Raw genomic sequence first — 19,214 nt, 5'->3', positions numbered from 1 at the left:
AAAAGTTTCAATCAATCAAAGTCCATTTACAGATGGAAGCTTCCAGATGAGAACTTCAAACTGAAGCACTCTGGACCTGAAATCCTCTCAATGGCCAATGTCAGACTTAACACTAATGGATTCCGGTTCTTCATCTGCACCGCTAAAACTGAATGGTACGTGCTGATAAACAAAACATTGTTGCCCAAATTTCATAATAAAAGACTTTTAAAGTTTTCTAAACAAGCATTTTTTTAGAATACAGACTTAAACAAGTTGAAAAACTTATTCGGTTGTTACAATTTAGTGGTCAATTGTACGGAATATGTACTGTACTGTGCAATCTACTAATAAAAGTCTCATCCATCCATCGATCCATTTTCTACCGCTGGTGCCTATCTCCGCTATAATCGGGCGGAAGGCGGGGTACATTCTGGACAAGTCGCCACCTCATCACAAGGCCAACACAGACAGACATCATTTACACTCACATTCACACTAGGGACTATTTAGTGTTGCCAATCAACCTATCCCCAGGTGCATGTCTTTGGAAGTGGGAGGAAGCCGGAGTACCGGGAGGGAACCCACGCATTCACGGGGAGAACATGCAAACTCCACACAGAAAGATCCCGAGCCTGGATTTGAACCCAGGACTAGTCAGGACCTTCTTATTGTGAGGCAGACACACTAACCCCTCTGCAACCGTGCTGCCCAATAAAAGTCTCAATCAATCAAAACAAAAATAAAAAAAACGTTTGTCAACTTGTTTAAGTCGAGGGGTCCACGTTAATCAATTCATGGTAAAGTAGTGAGTAGTAAACATGAACTTTAAGTCCAAAACAATTTGGAAAAGGCAACCAAGGTAATCAAAAAGGTCAACCAAAGAACGAGATTCCTAGACATAATCTCCTCTCTGGTCAACAAAAGCACCTTAAAGATTCTAGCGGGAACTCTCATCCAACCCTTTTTCGATTACGCTTGCACCTCCTGGTACCCCAGCACCTCCGAAACCCTCAAATCTAGACTCCAAACATCCCAGAACAAGCTAGTCCGGTTACTTTTAGACCTCCACCCCAGATCACACCTCAATCCAACCCACTTCTCCAAAGTGGGCTGGCTCAGAATGGAGGACAGAGTAAAACAACTTGCACCGAGCCTAGTCTATAAAATCCGCTACACCTTCCTGATACCAAAGTACATGTCAAACTACTTCCATAACGTAAATGACCGCCATAACCACGTTAAACCCAGATTCCGATCTAACAAAGGTCTTAACTGATTCTCTTTCTATGCCACATCAATGTGGAATGCACTCCCAACAGGTGTAGAAGTAAGTGCATCACTATCCTCCTTCAAAACCGCTCTAAAACACCTCCAGGCAACTTCAACACTTTACTAACACCCTCCTCCATTCACATCCCATCTCCCCAGATTGTAAATAACCTAATGTAAATAATCAAATGTATTTCTAATGTATTTACCGTATTTCCTTGAATTGCCGCAGGGCATATAGTATGCGCCTGCCTTGAATTACTGCCGGGTCAAACTCTCTTCCCAAAATAATTAGCGCATGCTTAGTATTACCGCCTGGTCAAACTCGTGACGTCACGAGTGACATTTCCCCTGTCGTCATTTTCAAAATGGAGGGGGGCTGATTTCAATACCGGTAATTTGAAATTTGCATAAAGGGAAGAAGATTAAGAGCTATTCAGTAGGATTTAAGGTCCAAGCTTACATCACACTCAAATGTTTACTGTGTACTTTTGGTAAGTGCCGGAGTGAGAAGTGGTTTTAAAATAATTAGCGCATGCTTACTTTTACCGCATGCCTTTGGTAAGCGCAGGAATGAGAAGAGGTTTTAAATTAATTAGAAGCCCCGGCGGCAATTCAAGGAAATACGGTACTTGTTCTTATGCTATCTGAACTCACTATGTTTTCTGTAAATAATGTAAATAATTCAATTCATATACTATGATGATTAACATGTTTGATGACTGTACTATGCTGATAGTATTTGTACCATGAATTGATTAAAGTGGACCTCGACTTAAACAAGTTGAAAAACTTATTCGGGTGTTACCATTTAATGGTCAATTGTACGGAATATGTACTGTACTGTGCAATTTACTCATAAAAGTACCAATCAATAAAAAAAAAGGAAGTAAATCGAGCCGTAAAAGTGCTTCCTGCTGCAGCAGACATTTTCTTGTGAAATACTTCTCCGGAAGTGGGCGTGTCGCCCGTGCTTTTGTTGTGAAACCCGTCCCCGGAAACGTGCGCATAAACCACTTGGGCGTACATTCGGGCGCCTTCACTCGCTGGCTCTTCCCCCGACCGACGAGACTCTCTTCCCGCGGCGTTCTCCTCCTTTCCGCCGTCGCCTCAAACTTCCCGAGTCCGAAGTCCTGGTTGTTCAAAAGCCGCCATGTCGCACACCGTCATCACGACCACTTCCGCCTCCGACGGCTTCTTTCACGCGGGATACTGCAGGACCATCCCGGGTCTGCTCAAAGTGTCCCAGATGGTGAGACCCTGAAGTCACGTGAGCGCCGGGAAACAAATGATTATGACGAGGAATATAACGGCTTTGGCGTTAGCATTAGCATTAGCATCGTCCTCATGACAACAAGAGGTTGCATCCTGTGGGTGTGGCTCTCTCTCTCTCTCTCACACACACACACACACACACACACACACACACACACACACACACACACACACACACACACACACACTCACATTCACACTCACATTTCACGTGCTAGTTAGCCAGCAGCATCAGATGGCGTAACCCCTGTTGTCCCTAGGTGGCGCTGTTAATCGCCTTCCTGTGCGTGCACTGTGCCCACGGATGGCCCAGCTGGGCGGCCTTCCAGTTCTTCGAGGTGGTCTCTGTGTGGTTCCTGGTGGCCCTGCTGATCTTCTTCCTCATGCACCTGTTCCGCCTGCAGGCCAAGATGCCGTGCATCAACTGGCCCCTCACGGTAGGCGCGTGAAATGACCCCCCCCCCCCCCCCCCCCCCCCCCCCCCCCCCCCCTCCACCCAACTCTTGCACCTCACACGGTCTCTCCCGCAGGAGTTTTTCCACTACTCCGTGGGGACCGTCCTCGTCCTCATCGCCTCCATCGTGGCGGTGGTGAAAAGTGGTGGAGTGTCGGCGTTGGTGGCGGCGTCGGTATGCTCGCTTGTGGGGACGCCGGCGCTGTTGCTATATGGTTTAGCATTCTAACGGAAGTTTGCTCTGCCAGGTGTTTGGCTTCATCGCCGCCTTTCTGATGGCCGTCAGCTTGTGGACGTCTTACAGCGTGTCTTGTGGCCCCCAGCAGACCGGTAGGTCCCAACACCGAGGCGTTGCTCGCTTAACCCTTGTGTAATGTGCATATTGTTGTTACTCAGCCAGCGTTTGTGGGTCTAATGGACTCGTTGCACTTTGTGGCTTTTAACGACTCGCAATCAAACACTTGTATAGCGCTTTTCTACCTTCAAGGTACTCAAAGCGCTTTGACACTACTTCCACATTTACCCATTCACACACACATTCACACACTGATGGAGGGAGCTGCCATGCAAGGCGCCAACCAGCAACCATCAGGAGCAAGGGTGAAGTGTCTTGCTCAGGACACAACGGACGTGACGAGGTTGGTTCTAGGTGGGATTTGAACCAGTGACCCTCGGGTTGCGCACGGCCACTCTCCCACTGCGCCACACTGCCCATTATCACAATTTCAGAAGGGTTAAAACCAATAAAAATCAGTTCCCAGTGGCTTATTTTATTTTTCGAAATGTTTTTCAAAATTTTACGCGTCTTGGAATATCCCGAAAAAAAGCTTTAAAGTGCTTGATTTTCGCTATTTGCTTAAGCCACTGTCCATTTCCCTGTGACGTCACATAGCGATTCCAATACAAACAATGGCGAATAGCACAGCAAGATATAGCGACATTAGCTCGGATTCTGACTCGGATTTCAGCCAGCGGCTTAAACGATTCAACAGATTATGCATGTATTGAAACAGATGGTTGGAGTATGGAGGCACATAGCGAAAACAAAATTGAAGAAGAAACTGAAGCTATTGAGCGAATAACTATTGACGCTATTCGGCCATCTTTGCGTTAGCGTCACCAGTAAAATGTGCGGACCAAACGATCAGGACTTTCGTATTGACACTGGATCAACTTAAATCCGTCGATTGGTAAGTGTGTGTTTCGCATTACCGGTCGAGACCCAGGATGGACCGCTCGTCGGGACCCAGGTTGGACCGCTCGCCTGTATCGGTTGGGGACATCTCTACGCTGCTGATCCGCTTGAGATGGTTTCCTGTGGACGGGACTCTCGCTGCTGTCTTGGATCCGCTTGAACTGAACTCTCGCGGCTGTGTTGGAGCCACTATGGATTGAACTTTCACAGTATCATGTTAGACCCGCTCGACATCCATTGCTTTCGGTCCCCTAGAGGGGGGGGGGGTTGCCCACATCTGAGGTCCTCTCCAAGGTTTCTCATAGTCAGCATTGTCACTGGATGTGAATTCTCCCTCCCCACTGGGTGTGAGTTTTCCTTGCCCTTTTGTGGGTTCTTCCGAGGATGTTGTAGTCGTAATGATTTGTGCAGTCCTTTGAGACATTTGTGATTTGGGGCTATATAAATAAACATTGATTGATTGATTGATTAAATGTGGGTGGAAGGAAACGCTGGATGTAAATATCGTTTCAAATGTACATACAGGTAGCCTAAATAGCATGTTAGCATCGATTAGCTGGCAGTCATGCTGCGACCAAATATGTGATTAGCACATAAGTCAATAACATCAACAACACTCACCTTTGTGATTTTGTTGACTTTATCGTTGGGAATGCATCTGCTTTGAGTGTCGCAGGATATCCAGACATTCTTGTCATCTCTGTGCCATCTCTGTCGTAGCGTCGCCGGTAAAAACCAAACGAGAGACTTTCGCATCTCTTGACACTTGAGCAACCTAAATCTGTCGACTATTAAGTGTTTGTTTGGCATTAAATGTAGGTTGAGGGAAAGGCTAGATGTAAATATAGCTACAAATGAGGCATAATGCTGCAATATGTACACACAGCTAGCCTAAATAGCATGTCAGCATCGATTAGCATGCCGTGCTAATCGATGCACATTCTATGTAAATCAACTTGAATCCGTCCCTGATCGTGTTGTTACACCCTCCGACAACACACCGACGAGGCATGATGTCTCCAAGGTTTCGGAAAACAGTCGAAAAAACGGAAAATAACAAAGCTTATTTGACTCGATGCGTCTGATGCGTAGGGAAAAATGGCGTTGAGTACCGATGTGACGTCACGTTCTGACGTCGTCGCTCAGAGAGGAATAAACAGAAAGGCGTTTAATTCGCCAAAATTCACCCCTTTAGAGTTCAGAAATCGGTTAAAAAAACATATGGTCTTTTTTCTGCAACATCAAGGTACATATTGACGCTGACATAGGTCTGGTGATAATGTTCCCCTTTAAAGGCCTACTGAAATGAGATTTTCTCATTTAAACGGGGATAGCAGGTCCATTCTATGTGTCATACTTGATCATTTCGCGATATTGCCATATTTTTGCTGAAAGGATTTAGTAGAGAAAATCGACGATAAAGTTCGCAACTTTTGGTGCTGATAAAAAAGCCTTGCCTTCACCGGAAGTCGCAGACGATGTGCGCGGGACGTCACGGGTGTGAAGGCTCCTCACATCCTCACATTGTTTATAATGTGAGCTACCAGCAGTAAGAGCAATTCGGACCGAGAAAGCGACAATTTCCCCATGAATTTGAGCAAGGATGAAAGATTCGTGGATGAGGATATTGATAGTGATGAACTAGAAAATAAAATAAAAAGCGACGTGTGAGCGTTTCAGATGTAATTAGACACATTTACTAGGATAATTCTGGAATATCCCTTATCTGCCTATTGTTTTAATAGTATTTTAGTGAGATTGTAAAGACATACCTCAAAGTCGTATGGCTGCGGTGAACACGCCAGTGTCTCAGAGAGAAGCCGAGGAGCCAAGCTCACAGCTGCCTTTTTTGACAGCTACTGCAGGAGGACGCATAATCCACTGATGTCTCCGGTAAGATATATATCACAATTTTCCCATCCAAAAACATGCTGGTTGACGTAGAGAAACATGTTCGCTTGACCGCTCTGTGTTAAAGCTTCACAACAAACAAAGTAACACCGGCTGTGTCTCGGTGCTAAAGACAGCTGCAATACACCGCTTTCCACCAACAGCATTCTTCTTTATAGTCTCCATTATTAATTGAACAAATTGCAAAAGATTCAGCAACACAGATGTCCAAATTACTGTGTAATTATGCGATGAAAAGAGACGACTTTTAGCCGTAAGTGGTGCTGAGCTAGTATGTCCCCTCCAACCAATAACGTCATAAACACACGTCATCATAAGCGTCATCATTCCGCGATGTTTTCAAGAAACTCTGCGGGAAATTTTAAATTGTAATTTAGTAAACTGGACCAGCTCTATTGGCATGTGTTGCAATGTTAATATTTCATTATTGATATATAAACTATCAGACTGCGTGGTCGGTAGTAGTGGGTTTCAGCAGGCCTTTAAAGGCCTACTGAAATGATATTTTCTTATTTAAACGGGGATAGCAGGTCCATTCTATGTGTCATACTTGATCATTTCGCGATATTGCCATATTTTTGCTGAAAGGATTTAGTAGAGAACATCCACGATAAAGTTTGCAACTTTTGGTGCTAACAGAAAAGCCCTACGTTTACTGGAAGTTGCAGACGATGACGTCACATGTTGATGGCTCCTCACATCCTCACATTGATTTTAATGGGAGCCTCCAACAAAAAGAGCTATTCGGACGGAGAAAACGACAATTTCCCCATTATTTTGAGCGAGGATGAAAGATTCGTGTTTGAGGATATTGATAGCGAGGGACTAGGGGAAAAAAAAAGGTAAAAAATAAAAAACGCGATTGCATTGGGACGGATTCAGATGTTTTTAGACACATTTACTAGGATAATTCTGGGAAATTCCTTATCTTTCTATTGTGTTGCTAGTGTTTTAGTGAGTTAAATAGTACCTGATGGCCGGAGGTGTTTGTCCACAGGTGTCTTGACGCGCTGTGTTTCACAGAAGTCGACGGCAGCTTTATGGGTGGCACAAGCTCAGCTTAACTCCGGTAATAAGCGCCTTTTTACCACAATTTTCTCACCAAAACCTGCTGGTTGACATTCGGTCGGGATCCATGTTCGCTGTGATCCATAGTAAAGTTTGACCTCTGGGAATTTTATACAAGTACTCACCGTGTGTTTGTGTGGCTAAAGGCTAAAGCTTCCCAACTCAATTTTTCTACTTTGACTTCTCCAATATTAATTGAACAAATTTCAAAGAGATTCAGCAACACAGATGTCCAAAATACTGTGTAATTATGCAATTAAAGCAGACGACTTTTAGCTGTGTGTGTGTGCAGCGCTCATATTTCCTAACGGCCCGTGATGTCACGCGTATACGTCATCATTACGCGACGTTTTCAAGAAGAAACTCCCGGGAAATTTCAAATTGCAATTTAGTACACTAAAAAGGCCGTATTGGCATGTGTTGCAATGTTAATATTTCATCATTGATATATAAACTATCAGACTGCGTGGTCGGTAGTAGTGGGTTTCAGTAGGCCTTTAACCCTTGTGTAATGTTCATATTGTTGTTATTCAGCCAGTGTTTGTGGGTCTGATGGACTCGTTGCATTTTGTGGCTTTTAATGCCTCGCAATCAAACACTTTTATGTTAAAATACGGAACAGATGTTTATTGGGATAAGGTAAACATCTGTTCCGTATTTTAACATAAAAGTGTTTGTGTCTGATGGACCCGCTGCATTTGGTGGCTTTTTAAAGGCCTACTAAAACCCACTACTACTGACCACGCAGTCTGATAGTTTATATATCAATGATGAAATATTAACATTGCAACACATGCCAATACGGCCGGTTTAGTTTACTAAATTACAATTTTAAATTTCCCGCAGAGTTTCTTGTTGAAAACGTCGCGGAATGATGACGCTTATGATGACGTGTGTTTGTGACGTTATTGGTTGGAGGAGACATATTAGCTCAGCACCACTTACGGCTAAAAGTCGTCTCTTTTCATCGCATAATTACACAGTAATTTGGACATCTGTGTTGCTGAATCTTTTGCAATTTGTTCAATTAATAATGGAGACTATAAAGAAGAATGCTGTTGGTGGAAAGCGGTGTATTGCAGCTGTCTTTAGCACCGAGACACAGCCGGTCTTTCTTTGTTTGTTGTGAAGCTTTAACACAGAGCGGTCAAGCGAACATGTTTGTGTACGTCAACCAGCATGTTTTTGGATGGGAAAATTGTGATTATATATCTTACCGGAGACATCAGTGGATTATGCGTCCTCCTGCAGTAGCTGTCAAAAAAGGCAGCTGTGAGCTTGGGTCCTCGGCTTCTCTCTGAGACACTGGCGTGTTCACCGCAGCCATCTGACTTTGAGGTATGTCTTAACAATCTCCCTAAAACACTATTAAAACAATAAGCGGATAAGGGATCTTCCAGAATTATCCTAGTAAATGTGTCTAATTACATCTGAAACGCTCACACTGCCGCCGCCCGGAGCTGTCGCTTTTTATTTTATTTTATTTTATTTTTTCTAGTCCTTCACTATCAATATCCTCATCCACGAATCTTTCATCCTCGCTCAAATTAATGGGGAAATTGTCGCTTTCTCGGTCCGAATTGCTCTTACTGCTGGTGGCTCACATTATTAACGTGAAGTGAAGTGAATTATATTTATATAGCGCTTTTCTCTAGTGACTCAAAGCGCTTTACATAGTGAAACCCAATATCTAATTTTTACATTTAAACCAGTGTGGGTGGCACTGGGAGCAGGTGGGTAAAGTGTCTTGCCCAAGGACACAACGGCAGTGACTAGTATGGGGTAAGCGGGAATCGAACCTGCAACCCTCAAGTTGCTGGCACGGCCACTCTACCAACCGAGTTATACCGCCCACATGTGAGGATGTGAGGAGCCTTCTCACCGGTGACATCACACGCACATACTTCCGGTACAGGCAATGTTTTTTTATTAGCGACCAAAAGTTGCAAACTTTATCGTTGATGTTCTCTACTAAATCCTCTCAGCAAAAATATGGCAATATCACGAAATGATCAAGTGTGACACATAGAATGGACCTGCTATCCCCGTTGAAATAAGAACATCTCATTTCAGTAGGCCTTTAACCCTCACAATCAAACACTTTTATGTTAAAATACTGAACAGATATTTACCATATCCCAATAAGCATCTGTTCAGTATTTTAACATAAAAGTGTTTGATTGTAAGGCATTAAAAGCCTCAAAATGCAAACGGTGTAAAATGCAGATGTTTACCATATCCCGATAAGCATCTGTTTAGTATTTTAACATAAAAGTGTTTGATTGCGAGGCATTAAAAGCCACAAAATGTGACGGGTCCATCAGACCCACAAACGCTGGCTGAGTAACAACAATATGAACGTTGCACGAACAATTTCTGTGCCAGTTTGTGCATCCTACAAGGATTCTTTTTTTGTGTTTCTGCACCTGCGGTCCCCACACAAGGTTGCAACTAGGGCTGGGCGATATATCGATATACGTGATATATCGTGGGTTTGTCTCTGTGCGATATAGAAAATGACTATCGTGATATTCGAGTATACGTTCTCATGCTGTTGCTTTTAGCTGCGGGCGTTACACCACTACCACTCCTGCTTGTGTCTCCTTCTCACAGACAGCAAGCGCACAAACTTACACACGTCACATACGTCACATACGTATACGCCCTCGCCTAGCAGAGGGGTAGCAGCATGGGTAACGTTAGCTGTGCGAGTGGTAATACGAGATAAAGAAGGTGCTAATGAAAGAAAAATTAATTCCCAAGAAAAACAGCAGGGGGTCCATCGTCTGGCGGCGGTTCGGCTTCAAGCAGGAATATGTCGAATAGACAACTTTAATTTGTCAAGTGTGGGGCACAAGCGTTGCTACCAAAAGTAGTATTACGGCTAATATGTAGCATCATTTGAAAAGTCACCTGCTAATTAATAACTTTAATAAATACAGTTTTGGTCAATTGACTTAGTTTTGATTTCCTTCTCTGCATGAAAGTTTAAAATGAGCATATATTAATGCAGTATGAACAAGAATGTTTTAATGTAGTCACATAGAATCATCATGCTGCTGTGATTATATGTATCAAGTGTTAATTCAAGGCTAAGGCAAAATATTGAGATATATATTGTGTATCGCGATATGGCCTAAAAATATCGAGATATTAAAAAAGGCCATATCGCCCAGCCCTAGTTGCAACATTGTTTGTCAACACTGTCTGCTCTCATTTTCTCCCACATTTGACTCTCTGATGTTCTGTGTACCTACACTCTGTCCTCCTGTCTAGGCCTGCTGTGGGTGCGTGCGGTACACAGAACATCAATTTCCACATTTCTATTAGCCTCGGGTCCAGTGGACCCGGAAATTTTATAAGTAATAGAAATGTGTAGTTGGGGTGTATGGTGTGTGTGTTCTTTAAATATGTATTCTGATACAGTGGGGCAAAAAAGTATTTAGTCAGCCACCGCTTGTGCAAGTTCTCCCACTTAAAATGATGACAGAGGTCTGTACTTTTCATCATAGGTACACTTCAACTGTGAGAGACAGAATGTGAAAACAACATCCAGGAATTCACATTGTAGGAATTTTAAAGAATTTATTTGTAAATTATGGTGGAACATAAGTATTTGGTCAACCATTCAAAGCTCTCACTGATGGAAGGAGGTTTTGGCTCAAAATCTCACGATAAATGGCCCCATTCATTCTTTTCTTAACACGGATCAATCGTCCTGTCCCCTTAGCAGAAAAACAGCCCCAAAGCATGATGTTTCCACCCCCATGCTTCACAGTAGATGTGGTGTTCTTGGGATGCAACTCAGTATTCTTCTTCCTCCAAACACAAGTTGAGTTTATACCAAAAAGGATACATGGATGATACAGCAGAGGATTGGGAGAATGTCATGTGGTCAGATGAAACCAAAATAGAACTATTTGGTATAAACTCAACTTGTCGTGTTTGGAGGAAGAAGAATACTGAGTTGCGTTCCAAGAACACCAAACCTACTGTGGAGTATGGGGGTGGAAACATCATGCTTTGGGGCTGTTTTTCTGCTGAGGCGACAGGACGATTGATCCGTGTTAAGGAAAGAATGAATGGGGCCATGTATCGTGAGATTTTGAGCCAAAACCTCCTTCCATCAGTGAGAGCTTTGAATGGTTGACCAAATACTTATTTTCCACCATAATTTTCAAATAAATTATTTAAAATTCCTACAATGTGAATTCCTGGATTTTTTTTTCACATTCTGTCTCTCACAGTTGAAGTGTACCTATGATGAAAATTACAGACCTCTGTCGTCATTTTAAGTGGGAGAACTTGCACAATCGGTGGCTGACTAAATACTTTTTGCCCTACCATATATGTTCTTCACAGAAAATGAGCCAAAGTCTGTGAGTCTCAGTTTGAAAAATGAATTATTTGTGTCATTTTTCTTTTAGTAAGAAATGAAACCACACAAGGGTTAAACCACGTGGTGTCGCAGTCACATGTTTTTTATGCTTACAGGTGCGACCGTATAATTGGATGCTGGTCATGTGGGAACAAGATGGCTGCCTCTGCCCCCGGCTCACTCTTCTGCCTAGCAACAGACATCAGAATGCGATCGGTTGACAATTTGGGGCGCAGGTATGAGGAGCTGATCCAGGAGCAGCGTCTTGTTAAAAACAAAAACAAAACAAAAAAAAAGGCAGAATGTCGGCGGTGCTCCAAAGAATCTTCTTCACGTCTTTGCGGACAACAGCGCTTATTCTGCCTCCATCTTTGCTTGCGAGCATTCTATTAGACGTGCCAGCCTTCACTTGCTGCTGCTAGCGATCACTTCCTCGCACTTTTGACTACTCCAGCGCTGTTAGCCTCCGCACGTCCGCTAGCATGCTAATGTAGCGAACGTGCGCCGCACTTACTAGCATCCACACGCTTCTTTTAGTGGTGTTTTATCAAATGTTCCGTTTTTAGGATTGTTGCCAACCAACATTATTGACTGTTTAGGACAAGCACCAAGATCAATAATCTGTGCCAATCTTTGCACACGCAGCCTGCTGAGGTAGCGACGCGGGCCAGCGTGCACGGTGCTAGTACGGCCGCCATTTCTACTCCACCGCCGAGACGTTTACAAGGGAGCCTGAAAGCACACGATCAATCAATCATGAAGACTTAGCAAATTGTCCCGATTTACCAACTGTATTTAATGCAGCTGAGATAGGCTCCAGCACCTCGCGCGACCCCGAAAGGGACAAGCGGTAGGAAATGGATGGATGTACACAACATGCTAATTCTAACCTGCTGTGCTACACTCGCACACTTACTTGGTACACTTATTCTTTTGAGTGCACAAGTGCGTTCACAGTAAAATGCTGTACAAGTACCATCATATTGACCAACATTAAAATACAGTAGCTTAGTAGGCCTAAGTATTAATTAAAAACAAGACAGAGGTTTTATTCAACAAGTATATATTTAATATTTTTGGCCACCATGTTGACCAACGTTAAAGTACAGTAGCATGATAGGCCTTAGTTGTAATTAAAAACAAGACAGAGCTTTTATATAACTAGTATATTTAATTTTTTGGGCCACAATGGTGACCAACGTTAAAGTACAATAGCAAAGTAGGCGTAAGTATTCTTTAAAAACAAGACAGGGGTTTTATTTAACAAGTATTTTTAATAATTTTGGCTACCATAATGACCAATGTTGAAATACTGTAGCGTATGAAGCCTAAGTATTAATGAAAAAAAACAAATGACCAATTTTGAAATGCAGTAGCATACTAGGCGTAAGTATTCATTGAAAACAAAGCAGAGGTTTTATTTAAAAAAATGTATTAATATATTTGTCCAACATAATGGCCAACGTTAAAGTACAGTAGCATAGTAGACCTAAGTATTCATTAATAACAAGGCAGAGGTTTTGACAAGTATATGTAATATTTTTGACCCCCATGTTGACCAACGTTAAAGTACAGTAGCGTGATTGGCATAAGTATTCATTTAAAACAAGACAAGAGGCTTTGATTAACAACTATATTTCAATTTTTTTGCCACCATGGTGACCAAAGTTAAAGTACAGTTGAATAGTAGGCCTAAGTATTCATTAAAAACATGACAGCGGTTTTATTTAACAAGTATTTTTAATATTTTTGGCCACCATAATGACCAATGTTGAAATACTGTAGTGTATGAAGCCTAAGTATTAATGAAAAAAAAAAAAGACCAATTTTGAAATGCAGTAGCGTAGTAGGCGTAAGTATTCATTGAAAACAAGGCAGAGGTTTTATTTAAACAATTTTTATTAATATTTTTGTCCAACATAATGGCCAACGTTAAAGTACAGGAGCATAGTAGACCTAAGTATTCATTAAAAACAAGGCAGAGGTTTTGTCAAGTATATGTAATATTTTTGGCCACCATAATGACTAATGTTGAAAAACTGTAGCGTATGAAGCCTAAGTATTAATGAAAAAAACAAATGACCAATTTTAAAATGCAGTAGCGTAATAGGCATAAGTATTAATTGAAAACAAGGCAGGGGTTTTATTTAAACAATTTTTAATATTTCTGTCCAATGTTGAAGTACAGTAGCATCATAGGCCAAAGTATTAATTAAAAACAAGACAGAGGCTTTGATTAACAACTATATTTAATATTTTTGGCCACTATGGTGACCGACATTAATGTACAGTAAAATAATAGGCCTAAGTATTCATTAAAAACAAGACAGGGGTTTTATTTAACAAGTATTTTTAATATTTTTGGCCTCCATGGTGACTAATGTTAAAGTACAGTTGAATAGTAGGCATACGTATTCAATAAAAACAAGACAGAGGTTTTGTTTAACAAGTATTTTAAATTTTATGGGCCACCATAATAACCAATGTTGAAATACTGTAGCATACTAGGCTACAGTATAATTGAAAAACAAAACTGGTTTTATTTAACAAGTATATTTAATATTTCGGTCATCATACGCCCTGCAATAAGGTGGCGACTTTTCCAGTGTGTACAACGCCTTCCGCCCAAATGCAGCTGAAATAGGCTCCAGCGACCCCAAAAAGGGATAAGCGGTAGAAAAATGGATGGATGGATAATTACCAATATTAAAATACAGTAGCGTAGTAGGAGTAAGTATTCATTGAACACAAGAGAGAGGTTTTATTTAACAATTTTTATTTACATTTTTGTCCAACATAATGGCCAACGTTAAAGTACAGTAACATTGTAGGCCTAAGTATTCATTGAAAATAAGACAGAGGTTTTATTTAACTAGTATATATAATATTTTTGGGCCCCATAATGACCAACATTGAAATACAGTAGCATATCTGCCTAAATATTCATCAAAAACAAGACCGGTTTTATTTAAGAAGTATATTTAATATTTTTGTCACCATAATGTTAAAATACAATAGCAAAGTAGGCGTAATTATTCATTAAAACAAGACAGAGGGTTTTCTTGAACAATTTGTATTAATATTTTTGGCCACAGTGATGACCAAAGTTAAAGTACAGTAGTGTAATAGGCCTCAGTTTTCATCAAAAACAAGACTGAGGTTTTATTTAATATTTGTGCGAACTCACTCATGCACTCGGAAAGACGTAAGTGCAAGTACAAGTGTGTACTAATTTGAACCGAAGGCTACTGCTAAAAGCTAACATTAGCCAGATGTTGCTACAGGCGGACATGCTAAAGGTGTTAGCGGGACGGTGGACTGCACATGTTTGTGTTGTGAAACACGACGATTGTAAAACGACAAATACGACTTTATTGTATGAAGGATCAAAGGACGACTATGTATGAATTATGTTTGTTATCACACTGTAAGCACCCTGCAAGAAGTCACCTGACCGACTTGACTAAGCCCCTCCCCCATGTTTACCTGTGAGTGTTTGATCATTGCTCCTGTGGTCTGGATGTGTCCTCCAAAGTGCCTTAATGCGCCACTAGAGGCAGCCTGCTCGCAGCTAGCCACATGCTAACGGTTTTTTTTTGTTTTTTTTGTACTTCCTGTTTGGGCTGTGTTGCATGTTGCCCATTAAAGCAGCTCACTCACTCCCAACATGTCCAAATAAAGACATTTGATTGTCACGTGACCCACTTTGCGCTGCCTTTTACAGTGAGAAGAGTTCAACAAGAGGTCATCATGCTAACAGGAAGTGCTCACGTCCGCAATAACACAAAGCTCAGGGGTTTAAAGGCCTACTGAAATGAGATGTTCTTATTTAAACGGGGATAGCAGGTCCATTCTATGTGTCATACTTGATCATTTCGTGATATAGCCATATTTTTGCTGAAAGGATTTAGTAGAGAACATCCACAATAAAGTTCGCAACTTTTGGTCGCTAATAGAAAAGGAGCTATTAGGACCGAGAAAACGACAATTTCCCCATTAATTTGGGCAAGGATGAAAGATTCGTGAATTAGGATAGTGATAGATGGATAGTACTTTATTTATTCCGTCAGGAGAGTTCCTTCAGGAAAATTACAATTTTCAGCACAATCCCATTCAAGATCAGACAAACATTACAGGGAGACAGAACAGGATCGCTGACGGGTCTGCCGGCTTCCAGCGCCCCTTACAAAAAAGATGACATACAGGTAAACAAGGGGGGAAGAAAAAAATAGAAGATTAAAATAAAATTAAAAAATCGGTCTTAGCCTAGGCCCTGGAGTGGGGGTGCAGACTGAAGCCAAGGGAAAAAAACAAACAAACAAAAAACCAACTCATAGCCATAGTACACATCCCTCTTCCATGTGTGTAAGAGGGAAACATCAAACATCAAAGAACACAGAGGACATTAAAGACATTAAAGCAGCAGATACAAGCAGACACTTTTACATACAGCTATGAATAAAAAGTAAAATAAACATATCCACTGTGGTGGCCTCTGCGGTGTTCCACGCCATCGTCTGCTGGGGTGGGGGGAGCATGGCCAGAGACAGAAGCAGACCCAACAAAGCAACCAAGACAGCCGACTCCACTCTCGGCCAGTGTCCAGTGAAGGAATAGAAAAAAAAGAAAAGAAAAAAAAAAGCGACGGCTCCGGGCGACGGCAGTGTGAGCGTTTCAGATGTAATTAGACACATTTACTAGGATAATTCGGGAAGATCCCTTATCTGCTTATTGTTTTAACAGTGTTTTAGTGAGATTTTAAAGATTGTAGTATAGAATAGAATGGACTTTATTGTCATTATATTTGCATATAACGAGATTAAAGACTCCAACTTAAGGCGCGGTAGTGGGAACAAATATGGGGTGAAATAAATAACACAAGAGGTAATAAAGGAAAAAACTAACAATTGAAATAAACAGACTACTATCCAATAAAAATAATAAGAAATCCTGTACAATATACAAAACACTATAGAAATACAAAATACTGTACAATATACAGAACAAGACAAGAGTACCGAAGTAAGAAATAACAATCAGTGTCGGACGTATTGCACTTGAAGGGTAGTATTGCACAGTAAGGTATTAGGGCATGATATTGTATAGGAGTGAATTATTATTATTATAAATATTATTATACGTTAGAGCAGTGGTCCCCAACCACCGGGCCGGTACCGGGCCGCAGAAGAATTTTTTATTCATTTTTATTTAAAAAAAAAACAACAAAACTTTTATTTATTTTTTTAATTAAATCAACATAAAATACACAATATACACTTACAATTAGTGCACCAACCACAAAAACCTCCCTTTTCATTACAAAAACGTCCCTTAATTCATGACAAAGAAAAAAAATAAAAAATAATAATTATTTTAAAAAAAAGGATCCCCCCCCCCCCCCGGGCCGCAGGACAAATTATTAAGCGTTAACCGGTCCGCGGATACAAAAAGGTTGGGGACCACAGCGTTAGAGTTAAACATGGTGACAGCTTTGGGAAAGCAGCTGTCTTTGATCCTGTTTGTTCTGGCTCTGATGCACCTGTAGCGCCTGCCCGATGGTAGCAGGTGGAACAGGTGGAAGCCAGGGTGTGTGCTGTCCTTGGTGATGTCTTTTGCTCTGTTGAGGCAACGGGAGTTGTGTATATCCTTACAGTATTAAAGTTTCAAGGGTTTTATGTTATTAAAGTGTTATTAATCACAATTAGACCCCCACCTATGTCAATATATTCCCAAATGTGTTTCCAATTGTTTGTGCTGCACAATTTTTGCATCTTAAAGGCCTACTGAAAGCCACTACTACCCACCACGCAGTCTGATAGTTTATATATCAATGATGAAATATTAACATTGCAACACATGCCAATACGGCCTTTTTAGTTTACTAAATTACAATTTAAAATTTCCCGCGGAGCTTCCTGTTGAAAACGTTGCGGAATGATGACGCATGTTTGTGACGTTATTGGTTGGAGGGGACATATTAGCTCAGCACCACTTGCGGCTAAAAGTCGTCTCTTTTCATCGCGCAATTACACAGTATTTGGACATCTGTGTTGCTGAATCTTTTGCAATTCGTTCAATTAATAATGGAGAAGTCAAAGTAGAAAGATGGAGGTGGGAAGCTTTAGCCTTTAGCCACACAAACACACAGTGTTTCCTTGTTTAAAATTCCCGGAGGTGAAACTTTACTATGGATCAGAGCGGTCAAGTGAACATGGATCCCGACCACTTGTCAACCGGCAGGTTTCGGTGAGAAAATTGTGGTAAAAAGTCGCCTCTTACCGGAGATCAGCGGAGCTTGCGCCGTCCATGCAGCTGCCGTGACTTCCCTCAGAGACTGGCGTCAACACACCCATGGACACACCCCTCCAACTATCAGGTACTATTTAACTCACTAAAACACTGGCAACACAATAGAAAGATAAGGGATTTCCCAGAATTATCCTAGTAAATGTGTGTGGAGAGACGGAGCCGACGAGCGGACAGCAGGCTAGGACAAACAGCGGTCCTGCCCAAGATGTCGGCCAGGAGGCGGAGCGGAGAGGACGCCTTGAGCGACACTGCAGCCATCAGAGTCAGGTGCGTAAACGACACACCTGCTCTCAATCCCTGCATATTCTCATGCAGCAGAAAAGGGGAGAAGGAGGAACAATCGTGGCAGAAAGTAGGAGAAGGAACAACGGACAACAAAGATGACGAGAACGACCCAGAGGAAGATGAGCCCCCATGGTAGCAGGGTTGACTCTCGTTTATTATTTCAATAAACATATTGTGGTTCCAGCCGGTCGCGCCAATTTCTAGCGCGACCTTGCCTGCTCCTCTCGGCGCGCCTTTCGGTGGCCGGTGGCTGCGTCTTCCGCGGGGGCTCATCTTCCTCTGGGTCATTCTCGTCGTCTTTGTTGTCCGTTGTTCCTTCTCCTACTTCTGCCACCATTGCCTCCTCCTTCTCCCCTTTTATGCTGCAGCAGAAGATGTAGAGATTGAGAGCAGGTGTGTCGTTTACGCACCTGACTCCGATGGCCGCAGTGTCGCTCCAGGCGTGCCCCGCCTCTCCGCTCCGCTGCATGCTCCGCCTCCTGGCCGCCATCTTGGGCAGGTCCGCTGTTTGTCCTAGCCTGCTGTCGGCTCCGTCCCTCCACAATGTGTCTAAAAACATCTGAATCGCTCCCAATGCAATCGCCTTTTTAGTTTTTTACTTTATTTTATTTTTTTCTAGTCCTCGTCCTGGCAACTTTACCTACTGACCTACCCTCATGACCACGCACCTACCTGTCTCTCATCGACCTTCATGCCTTGCCACGCTGTTTGTTATTCGGTCCATACCACGTAAGTTTTTGGTTTGTTTTGTGCCACAGTTAGTATCTTTTGTTCGTTTGTATATAGTAATGCCATTGTGCTGTTTTGTTTTGAGTATAGTCTAGTTTGTTATCCGCCGTTGTGCGCGCCCTTTGTTTTCTTGTTTTTGTATTATAGTGTTTAAATATATCAATTAAGTACTTACGTTCACGTCTGGCTCGTGCCAATCATCCTTTGCGTGGAAGAAGCAAAACAAATCCGAGTCCAAGTTTGACACACGAGGGCCAGATGTGGCCCGCGGGTCGCGGAATGACCAGATCTGTCTTAAAGTATTAACGAATTATGACTAATAACCGGTTTCATAAAATGTTGAAATCTATAATAGATCA

General features: G+C 42.1%; 1 protein-coding gene across 1 annotated transcript; it reads left to right on the top strand.

Moving 5' to 3' along the window:
- The first annotated feature begins 2,242 nt into the window (after positions 1-2,242).
- On the top strand, positions 2,243-15,232 carry cmtm7 (CKLF-like MARVEL transmembrane domain containing 7). The gene is made up of 5 exons (XM_061881755.1): positions 2,243-2,503; positions 2,787-2,963; positions 3,057-3,155; positions 3,229-3,310; positions 11,649-15,232. The coding sequence occupies exons 1-5, from the start codon at positions 2,405-2,407 to the stop codon at positions 11,660-11,662; spliced, it is 471 nt and encodes a 156-aa protein (XP_061737739.1). The 5' UTR covers positions 2,243-2,404; the 3' UTR covers positions 11,663-15,232.
- The last annotated feature ends 3,982 nt before the right edge of the window (positions 15,233-19,214 follow it).

The sequence above is a fragment of the Nerophis ophidion genome, linkage group LG21 (genome assembly GCF_033978795.1).
Source record: "Nerophis ophidion isolate RoL-2023_Sa linkage group LG21, RoL_Noph_v1.0, whole genome shotgun sequence".
Lineage (NCBI taxonomy): Eukaryota > Metazoa > Chordata > Actinopteri > Syngnathiformes > Syngnathidae > Nerophis > Nerophis ophidion.
This window is presented reverse-complemented; position numbering and strand designations above follow the sequence as displayed.

Coding starts and splice junctions, on each gene's coding strand:
- cmtm7 (XM_061881755.1), top strand. CDS start 2,405: ATGTCGCACACCGTCATCACGACCACTTCCGCCTCCGACGGCTTCTTT. Junction 2,504..2,786: donor TGCTCAAAGTGTCCCAGATG/GTGAGACCCTGA, acceptor TGTTGTCCCTAG/GTGGCGCTGTTAATCGCCTT. Junction 2,964..3,056: donor GCATCAACTGGCCCCTCACG/GTAGGCGCGTGA, acceptor TCTCTCCCGCAG/GAGTTTTTCCACTACTCCGT.